This window comes from Papaver somniferum, unplaced genomic scaffold (assembly GCF_003573695.1).
Source record: "Papaver somniferum cultivar HN1 unplaced genomic scaffold, ASM357369v1 unplaced-scaffold_132, whole genome shotgun sequence".
Lineage (NCBI taxonomy): Eukaryota > Viridiplantae > Streptophyta > Magnoliopsida > Ranunculales > Papaveraceae > Papaver > Papaver somniferum.
This window is the reverse complement of record NW_020622381.1, coordinates 2,865,017-2,876,298: the sequence shown is the minus strand read 5'-3', so window position 1 is coordinate 2,876,298 and position 11,282 is coordinate 2,865,017. Positions and strand designations below refer to the sequence as shown.

The window sequence follows — 11,282 nt, the reverse complement described above, 5'->3', positions numbered from 1 at the left end:
TCTTTGATCTTCTTTATTTCAATTATTATTATGATGATGAACTCCAAAATTATGAGTAACTAAAACCTTTCGTCGATTAGGGGCGATTTCAAAGCCCGGAGTATGAATCTATAAATGATATGAAATCACTCGTTTTCTCGCCATTGTTTTCGTTATTGTTTGATTTCTACTATGCCAATAGTGTTTATGGATTATTTTGTTGATTGTTTAAGTTCGAAATTAAATAGTTGATTTGATAATCCAATTGCTAGTTTTGAATTCTTTGACCCGTAATTGTCTAGAAAGATAAACACAAGTAGCAATATATGGGTATTGATGATGGACTTTGTTAAGTACCCATACGTCGAAATTGACACTAGTAGGTAATTCAAGCTTTTGGATTTATCACTAGGAGCAACCTTATCTCATCTCACAAACTTAGAGCATTTGTTTAAGTCACCTAGTAATCGTACCTCTAGGATACTGACAAGTAGAAACCGGTAGTCGAGCGCTTCTGTATCCGGTGAGCTTACGAGATAATAACGGGATAGTTGAGCGTACTAATTATCCTAGGGTTGTTAGTAACAAGATAATGTGAAAAACGTAGTTATATATCAATTTGGTTTATGTTTCGTGGTCTAGAATGAATCCTTAATCTATTATATCTCATATTTGAATACAACTTTGCGATTTTCAGAAATTCTACAACAAAATCTTCTTTGCTAAGAATATTTCTATAACAACTTTTGCTTCATACCTCCCTTGGGACGATCCTGCTTTCATTATACTACTTGCTAGTATAAAGAGAAGTAGAGAAATATTATTTACGAGTTGACACCTCGTCATATCCTCCCTAAACTTCTTGTGATTTTGATTCACCCTTTCACTTTCAATTTTAAATGCTTTAAAAACATCCTGATTTTTCTCAAATACCTTCTTGCAAATAAGCATTTGTTCTGAGTATTCTTCTTTCAGCAAGTTATGCTCTTCATTGAGATTTTCAAACTTTAAAGTTAACTCTCGTTCTCTTTCATTATACTACTTGCTAGTGTAAAGAGAAGTAGAGAAATATTATTTGCGAGTTGACACCACGTCAAAATTGGCGCCGCTGCCGGGGATGCAATGGCAAGTTTAGTTGTTATTTTTATTCTTAGTTTATATTTTTGCTTTTAGTTTTAATTTCAGTTAACTTATTCAATCTCTTAGAATCTGATTTTCAGGTACTATTTCTTTGGTGAATGCGTGGAGAGGGCAGACCAAGTCCAATTGGTATACGTCTTCGTTCGGGCACTTTACTAAAAGATTTCAATCGAGCAGTTAACACTCCACTTCCTCGTAGTTCTACACCAAGTGAATTCTCGGACTCGGACAAAGAGGAAGGCAACACAATGGGAGGTCGACCACCTGCTTAAAGAACACTCAAGGAGCTCACTTCTCCAAACATTGACCAGCAGCCTTTATGTATTTAGTTGAATGAAACCATTGAGTTGAAGCCGCAATTGGTTCACTTGCTTCCCTAATTCAGAGGTTTAGCGGGAGAGGATCCTAATCGTCACTTACAACAATTCCATCATGTTGTGACTAGTTTGAAGCAAGCAACTGCAGATGCCGATATGGCTATGATGACAGCTTTTCCTTTCTCCCTTATAGATACTGCAGGAGAATGGTTCTTTTGCTTACCTCCTGGGAGTATAACCACATGGAATGGGATGAAAAAGTTATTCCTTGAGAAGTATTTTCCGGCATCAAAAGCAGTTGTGATTCGCAAGGAGATTTGTGGTATTAGACAAGTATCGGGGGAGACTCTCTATGAGTATTGAGAGCGCTACAAGAAGCTTCTAGCTAGCTGTCCACACCATTAAATTAGCGATTAACTCATTATTCAATACTTCTACGAGGGGTTGCTTTCTAATGATAGAAATTTGATCGATGCCGCAAGTGGTGATGCACTCACCAACAAAACCATTGCTGAAGCTACAAGCTTGTTAGAAAACATGGCTGCAAACACTCAACAATTCTACACTCGAGGTGAATCAGTGGTAAGGAAAGTGAATGAAGTTGGTGATTCTCCACACATGGAACAAAGGATGGGTAACATGGAGAGGATGATGCAACAAATAGCAGATGCCGTCATACCATCATCACACACCGAAGATTTTGAGCAAGCAAGTGCTATGTACCAAAATCAACAAAGGCAGAGGTATGATCCGTACTCCAACACATACAATCCAGGTTGGCGTGATCATCCCAATCTCAGCTACGCCAACAAGCAAGCTGCAGCAAATCCTACTTTCAATCAACAAGGAGGGTACCAATTCATGCAAAGACCACAACAAGAAACTCAAGGTACAAGTGTGGATGAAAAGTTTACTCTTATGATGCAAAGTATGCAAGAGATTTCAAAGACAATGCAAGGGTTCAATCAATTCCAGCAGAAATCCGAGATGGCTATGAGAGATGTGCAAAACCAAGTTAGTCAATTGGCTAATGATATGAATCAACTCAAGGCACAAGGATCTGGAAAGCTTCCTTCGCAACCACTAAATCATAAGGAGAATTCCAATGCTATTGAGCTACGAAGTGGGAAGCAAGTTGAGAAACCAGCAACATCACCGGTGTCCCATGAACCTGAGTTGGAGAAAGAAGAGGGTGAAACATCCCCTAAAAAGGCTGACCCGGTAACAAATTCTAAATCTAAAAATCGTGTTTCTACTTATGCTACTCCTCCGCCTTTTCCTAGCAGGTTTGCAAAGTCGAACAAGGAGACATTGTACCAAGAGATCTGGGAGATCTTTAAGAAGATTAAAGTGAACATTCCACTCATTGAGGCGATAAGGCAGGTTCCTCGCTATGAAAAGTTCTTGAAGGAATTGTGCACTAACAAGCACAAATTAACCGGTAATGAGGTAATGAGTGTGGGGGAGAATGCTTCGGCATATCTTCAAAAGAAACTCCAACCTAAGTTGAAAGATCCCGGTAGTTTCACCATACCATGTACTATTGGTAAAATCAGGTTTGAACGTGCTTTGCTAGATTTAGGAGCATCCATTAATGTCATGCCCGCTTCAGTTTATGAATCCTTGAAACTTGGTCCTCTTAAAAATATCGGTATTGTTATACAACTTGCTGATATGTCTAATACCTACCCGAAAGGGGTTATTGAAGATGTTTTGGTGCAGGTTAATCAACTCATATTTACGGTGGATTTCTATGTTCTTGACATGATGGATGAAGATTCACCATCGTCTACTCCCTTGTTGTTGGGTAGACCTTTCATGCGAACCGCAAGAACAAAGATAGATGTTTTCAAAGGCGTCTTAACTATGGAATTTGATGATGAGATCATAAGTTTCAATATCTTCGAGGCTATGAGATATCCTACTGATGTGCATTCATGTTTTTCAATTGATATTATAGATTCTCTTACCCAACAGGTTTTTGAATTGAATGGTGATGATGCTTTAGAGAACAGCATAGTGGAAGGTTTAGGTTATGGAAAATACAAAGACTTTGAAAGTGAATTGTCTATTTGTGATGAGCTTAAAGAGGTTTTTTTAGCTCTTAACTCATTACAATAAGTTACACAAAAGTATGATGCGTCTTATGTTTCCTTGCCGATTACTAATGAGAAACTTTTACCGTCGATTGTGCAGGAACCTATCCTTGAGTTGAAACCTCTTCCGGATCACCTCAAATACATATATTTAGGTTATAAGGAAGGGTTTCCGGTGATCATTTCCAAAGACCTTACCAAGGTGCAAGAGGAGAAACTTGTTCGAGTGCTAAGAGAGTACAAGTCTACCATTGGGTGGACCATTGCCGATATCAAAGGAATCAGCCCTTCCACATGTATGCACCGAATACTTCTTGAGGAGGGGGAAAAACCAACAAGAGAAGCTCAACTTCGCTTGAACCCTCCAATGATGGAAGTAGTCAAGAAAGAAATCCTGAAGTTGTTGGATGTCGGGGTTATCTATCCCATATCCGATAGCAAATGGGTGAGCCCGGTTCAAGTCGTTCCAAAGAAGTCTGGTATCACCGTGGTGAAAAACGAAGATAATGACTTGGTTCCAACAAGAATTCAGACCGGTTGGAGAGTTTGCATTGATTACCGGAAGCTTAACTCTACCACCTGAAAGGACCATTTCCCCTTACCTTTCATTAATCAAATGCTTGAAAGATTGGCTGGACACTCTCAATATTGCTTTCTTGACGATTTTTCAGGTTATAACCAGATTGTAATAGCTCCGGAAGATCAAGAAAAGACGACGTTTACTTGTCCCTTTGGCACTTTTGCGTATAGACGTATGCCATTTGGCTTGTGCAATGCTCCAGCCACTTTTCAACGTTGTATGGTAAGAATATTCTCAGATAATGTGGAAAGCATCATAGAAGTGTTTATGGATGATTTTAGCGTGTATGGTGATAATATTTTTTGATGATGTTGTAGTAATGAGGTTCAAACTCTCGGACTTGTGAAGATTAAATTTAAAAATTTAATAAAATTATATACAAAAATATTAACAAAGTGGGCGAGAGGTAACCAAGACACTAGAATCCACTATTACACATGAATGATGTCAAATATTTCATAACTCTAATTATCCTTTTAATCCTTTATTTCTTAATCCACAAATAATCAAACATATTCTCAAAAATTAATTGTATCCCTTAAGCATAGATTATCTAACCAAAGCATAACCTATCTAATTGAATCACAATTAATGAAGAAAATTATGTAAACTTTTAAGAACTCTGCAAAAGCAGTGATTGAGTGAATTATAATTACATATTAGAGAAAATGAAATAGTTACCCATTGTTCATGTGTGAATAGATTCATCCATTGCCTTGGTTACGAGAGAATTAGCCGCTCATCATGTTGGAAAACCTCTCAAAGAATTTCATTGATGCTCAAAAATGGTTTACAAATGATGAGAATATGATAAATACAATAAAACCGGGTTTGTAACAATTATATTTGTTACAAACCAGAGAACTACGACCCTCAGTGACAAAATAAGACTGCTGCAGCTGTGTCGCAAACGCTGTAGCAAATAAGTCTGCCTGATGTACGACGCACAGGTGTGATTCGTTATTACTGTAGCAGGTCCGTTCTTCGTGTTCTTCATGTTTATCATCATCAGCAGTTGCAGAAACCGAGTTTTGGAAAACTCGAATTTCTTCTTCTCTGGATCTCCTCAGCCCCCCAGACTCTCGACACCCTTTCTACTCAACCGCATCAACCTATTTATAGCCAACAGACCCATCGAATCTCGCTCATTCACTCCATATAATTCTCTTTAACTCGGCAGTAAAGAAAATATTTCTGGGAATATTTTCTTTCCTGTTTCATCTTCTCACGCGTTTTCAAGCCTCCAAATTACCATATTTAACTCCTTCATGCTCCAACAGGCTGTGAGGGTCTTCCATGCACGCACAAAACACGTTGAATCTTCTCCAAATCACGTGAAACCCGTGATATACACGAACTTCCCTGTTTTCAACCCGTGAATTGTTTAGCTGATTCTATCCAATTCTGGTCGAACCAAACGCCCACAGTGTGTTTAATAGGCCATATCACAACTATCTACCAAAAATCAGCCATTGAATCTCCCTAGAACACGTTCAACAATTCGAAAAAATCTGCAGAAATGTTCTCCATTTTCCCGCCAAAAACAAAATTCAATTGGAGAAGATGACCTCCCCCTAATCCTGTACTGGGGTGCGAATAGAAGATGCCTTTTGGGGTGACCTGGGGTTCCCCTTATTAATTGAGGTTCCCCTTATCCAACGGTGAGAGTCCGAATAACACGTGTCCTCCGGGGCTTTTACCAACTTTTCGAGCCGAATTTTCCAAAAAATGTTTATTTTCCAAAGGTGCCTACAAACACATAAAACACCAAAATTAGTACAAACTCGATTGCCAACAATATATAGTATTGAGATCAAATTAAACACAAAAATGTGTCTATCATATGGTGATTCTTTTGACAAGTGCTTAGATAACCTTACACTTATTCTTAAACGATGCGTAGAAACTAATTTTGTGCTTAATTGGGAAAAGTGTCACTTTATGGTGAATCATGGGATTGTACTAGGCCATGTTATATCCTCTAGGGGGTTAGAAGTTGACAAGGCTAAGATAGATTTGATTCGGAACTTACAATACCCCACAACTGTGAGGGAGGTTCGCTCTTTTCTTGGTCATGCAGGTTTTTATAGGAGATTAATCAAGGATTTCTCCAATATTGCAATGCCCCTGTGTAGACTTTTGCAGAAAGATTGGCCTTTGATTGTGACAAAGAATGCAAGGAAGCTTTTGACACCTTGAAAGAGTTGTTGACTACCGCACCAATTATCAAACCACCGTACTGGAGCAAGCCATTTGAGTTGATGTGCGATGTAAGTGATTATGCCGTTGGAGCCGTGTTGGGACAGCGAGATGGTAAAGTTCCATATGCCATTTATTATGCTTCTATAACTCTCAACGGAGCACAAATCAACTACTCCACTACTGAAAAGGAGCTCTTGGCCATAGTATTTGCACTAGAGAAGTTTAGATCTTACTTGGTGGGTACAAAGGTGGTTGTTTTCTCCGACCATGCAGCACTTCGATACTTGATCACAAAGAAGGAGGCTAAGCCAAGGCTCATAAGGTGGATTCTTCTTCTTCAAGAGTTCAACTTGAAAATCAAGGAAAAGAAGGGCAGTGAGAATACCGTAGAGGATCATCTAAGCAGATTGGTTGTGTCATAGTTTCCCGGATGAGAAACTATTTGCGGTTGTTGGCACAACTCCATGGTACGCTGATATTGTTAACTTCTTGGTGACGGGACAAGGACCTAGTTCCATGTCTACATTTCAGAAACACAAGCTCAAGAAGTTTGCCAAGCAATATATATGGGATGAACCTTATTTGTGGAAGCATTGCTCCGATCAAATTATCTGCAGGTGCGTACTCGAATCCGAGTTCCAATCAATTCTGAATTTTTGTCACTCATATGCTTGTGGTGGCCATTTCGGAGCCAAGAGGACAGCCCTCAAGGTTCTCGAAAGTGGTTTTTATTGGCCTACATTGTTTAAGGATGCATATTTATTTTGCAAGGCTTGTGATAGGTGTCAAAGGACAGGCAATCTAAGTGCTAGAAACCAAATGCCGCAAACACCAATTCTCGCTGTTGAGATTTTTGATGTTTGGGGTATCGATTTTATGGGGACTTTTGTGAATTCCAATGGGAAATTTTATATACTTCTTGCTGTAGATCATGATGTTTCTAAGTGGGTGGAGGCTAAAGCCACCCCGACTAATGATTCTCAAGTTGTTTGTGAGTTTGTGAAGGAACATATCTTTTCTAGATTTGGTACGCCTCGAGTTGTGATTAGTGATGGAGGTTCGCACTTCAAGAGATCCTTTCACGCTCTTCTAAAGAAGTATAATATTTCTCTTAAAGTTGGCACACCGTATCATCCACAAACGAGCGGTCAAGCTGAAATTTCCAACCGGGAGATTAAGTCCATCCTAGAGAAGACGGTGAACGTTACAAGGAAGGATTGGAGTTATAGGCTCAATGATGCTTTGTGGGCGTATAGGACAGCTTACAAGACACCCATCAGTATGTATCCTTTTAGGCTTGTCTAAACCTTCCCATCTTCTGGTTGAACTTGAACATAAAGATCATTGGGCTATCAAGGTATGTAATATGGAATTAGATGCAGATGGTGAACATAGGAAACTTCAACTCAATGAGTTACAAGAGATACTTAATGATGCATATGAAAGTTAACTCATTTACAAAGAAAAGACCAAAGCTTTCCATGATAAAATGATTTCCCGGAAGAGTTTTGAAGTAGGGCAGAAAGTTCTTTTATTCCATTCTCGTCTTAAATTGTTTCCGGGTAAACTTAGGTCCAGATGGGTTAGACCATTTGTTGTTACTAATGTGTTTGCGCATGGTGCAGTTGAAATTATTAGTCCCAAAACAGGGCTGGTTTCCAAGGTCAACGACCATCGTTTGAAACCATACTATGAGCAATTTGTGACGGAGAATCAGGATATTGTCACATTGAGTGATCCACTCCCTCTGGAGGAGTAATTGGAGATGAAAGTCGGGATGACGACTTTAAATCAAGCGATAAGTGGGAGGCAACCCATCGGTTTTGTATCTTTATCTTTATCTTTTTATTTTTAAGCATTTTATCTTTGTTTTTACATATCATTTGCGGAATTTCCCACCTTGAACTTTACTTTGAATGACTAAATTTTACATTGAGGACAATGTAAAGTTTAAGTGTGGAGGAGCATTTATATGTTTTTAGAGTTTGTTTCCTTTAGTTAAAAAAAATGGAAAAAAATAGAAAAACGAAAAAATTGCTTTATAAACTCCGAAATCTAGAAACTTGTGCCTTTAGGATGACACTACCAATATAAGTGGATGGAACCATCTTAATTGCAGGAGTTGAGGAACCCATTAACTAAAAGTAAGGACGGAGCTCATGTGTTAGAAATAATATGATAGTAGTTACCATATCTCGGAATGTCACCATATCACTTTCTGTTTTTGTTTTTGCAATATTTTCTTGTTTAACTAAGTAATTTGGTGGGTCACTAACATCGAATTGTTATTACTTCTAGGATGAAATAGAGTGATTGAGTTACTAAAAAAAAAGACCAGACCAATTAGACCAACCGGAGTGTATACAAAAAAAAAAATTGACACTTTGATGCAATATGTGTGTGTTCTCCCTGTCTCCGTCGCTAAGCAAGCGTGGAACGCAGGATCCATGGGAATTACCTTGTAATCTGCTGACAAGAAGCATGCGCTTGGATCCAAAAGATCTAATCATGTTGTCAATTAAAAAAAAAAGTGAAAAAAGAAAAGAAAAGAAAAAAAGTTATTATTGTTCAATAAAATCGACTCCTGGTTCCCTTGTATATGCCAGTTGAGTTGATCTAGAATTAAGATTGTCAACCGCTGGTTCCCTTGTATATGCCAGCTGTGTTGATATTAGAATTCAGACCAATATCTCAATCCAATAGGATTCATAGGTTCATCTTGGCGGTGACCTTCAGACAGATATGGGAAACACCGTTCACTTAGACAACATTCACAAACATCTACTTTTATATCCATCTTCTTGATCTATTCATGTATGATTGTGGTTAGTTAGATTCCGAGTGTTGTGGTTTGTTCAACTTTCTGAGTAGAGCTCTGTTTACTTATATATGAATTGGATTGCATCAAGGTACCTCCTCCTGTAGTCATGTTGGATTCGTTCATGAAATCTTCATAGGTAGCTGAAATTTGGAGTAAAAGGTTTTGTAGGCACACCCTTGTAAACCTTCACGAGACTAAAACTCATCCACTAGGGACACTTAGGGGTTCAAAGGCTTTTTATACGTGCTAAGTGTGACCGTAGCCTCGACGACACGGAGCTGTATGTATGTTTTAGAATTATTTTGTTTGATTTGCTCGAGGACTAGCAAAGTCTAAGTGTGGGGGAATTTGATAGGTGTCTAAAAAACCTTAATATTTATCTTTTGTTTATGCTCTCTTTGCTAAGTTTTCTTGTAAATTATGTATCTTATGTTTGTTTTTGAGTATTTAGCTACTTTGGAGTCACTTGGAACAAAAGAAGAGGAAACGTCGCTTAAAAGGCAAAAAGGTGCAAGTGTCGTTGGAGGCGGATTATTTCTCATTATTTGCTTTTATTTCTTCATCTCTGTCTGAAAAGTATGTCGGCTTTAGTGATGCAAATTCTGTCTGAAAAGCATGAAAACTTTAGTGATGAAGAGACATTGAAGAAAAGAAGTGAACTTGAGAAGTAAGAGACAGATGTTGTTGGCAAGATAAAGTGCCAAAGTGCATTGCATCCCGACACGCTGCTAAAGCTCATTGGAGACCAATGACATTATCAACGAAGCTGGAGTCAAAAGAGAATTTAATTCTCTTTGTTGCTGTTAGAGAAACGCAAAGGCATGGATTGGGAACCGCGCACAGGTGCAGTGGCATATTGGATGGAAAGTGTTAGCCATAGGTTGTGGGCCTAACATTAGAGCAGCTCGGTGGAGGAAATTGGACTTCACCTCACGGGAGTCACACATGTGCACTCAAGATGGGAGAAAGATTAGGTCTCAATGGAAATCAAAGTCAGCAGGTTCATTTTCTTTCACCTGTTAACAAAGAAGGAGATCTAGTTTTCTTGCCGTAACCTTCAACCCAACCATGAAATCGGCAGAATTCATCAAGTGTCAAGAGTCTCAGCTGAAGCCGAGAAGAAGAAAGAAGAATGTAGTGGATTAGCTGGCGTTTTATGGAAGAAATTGTGCTGTGAGTCGATGGTTTCTGGCAGGGAAGATGGTTGGAGTTCATGGGGAGATTTTGTGATGTTTTGGCAGCGAGATTGCAGTAAAGAAACCAACAAGGAGAAATGGGTATTGATGGTTTTGCTTGTAGAGATAGGAGCTCGAGTTTGGAGATGAACTGAGCTCAATTTCAGCTAAAATATGAAGCTGCTGTGATCAAATTTGTGTGGATTGTTTTACAGGGTTGAGATGGATTCGTTAATGGAGAAATAGCAAGGAGGAAATGGACAGAGATTGGGGTTGATTTATGGAGGAATGATGCATAGGAGCTGCTAAAATCACCACAGTAAACTCATCCCTTTTCACCACCAGAAAACGCATAGGTGCTCGAGAGATTGCCTAAGTGACCAGACACTCTTGCTACAACAACAGATGGCCATGTGTTTCAGGGTTTGAGCTACAAGGATTATGGGGTATGTGATGTGTCGAGAAGAACAGTGGAAAGAGTTGTTGTTTCCAGAGACTGTGATGAGCTGTGGGTACAATTGAATAGTTTTGATGCGCAAAAATCTAGCTGAAATGTATGATGCTGTTGAACCTGACTTGCGAAGAAGAGAAGAAATGTGAGATGAGGCATTGCAGGTGAAGCTACATGTGGTGCAGGTGATGCTACTATGGACTGCGAAGACTGCAAAGATGGACTGGAGCTAATTTGAATCAGTTGCAGGTCACGGGTTCTGGAGTTGCAGCTGTTGCAGAAAATGGTATTGAATACGAAGTTGCGACTTAACTGATGTCGCAGGTGGTAAACAAGAAATCGGTAATGAAGCTGCAGAGGGTATGTGCTGAATTCGTTAATGGAAGAGAAGGTGGTACAAGACTAATGGTTTTACGTAGAAGATTAGGCAAATAAATGCAATTATTGCTTTCCATTTGGTGAGCTGCGTTAGTACTTCCATGAATTAATGAGAATCTGTGATAGTTTAGGGTTACAAAAGA

The 11,282-nt window shown here is 38.9% G+C and overlaps 1 protein-coding gene across 1 annotated transcript; it reads left to right on the top strand.

Annotated features, from left to right (window-relative positions):
- The first annotated feature begins 1,592 nt into the window (after nucleotides 1-1,592).
- LOC113333225 lies at nucleotides 1,593-6,736 on the top strand. Its single transcript, XM_026579736.1, has 6 exons — nucleotides 1,593-1,769; nucleotides 1,878-2,851; nucleotides 2,993-3,527; nucleotides 3,633-4,068; nucleotides 4,204-4,334; nucleotides 6,248-6,736. Exons 1-6 carry the CDS (start codon nucleotides 1,593-1,595, stop codon nucleotides 6,734-6,736), a joined length of 2,742 nt encoding a protein of 913 aa, XP_026435521.1.
- Nucleotides 6,737-11,282: the final 4,546 nt, after the last annotated feature.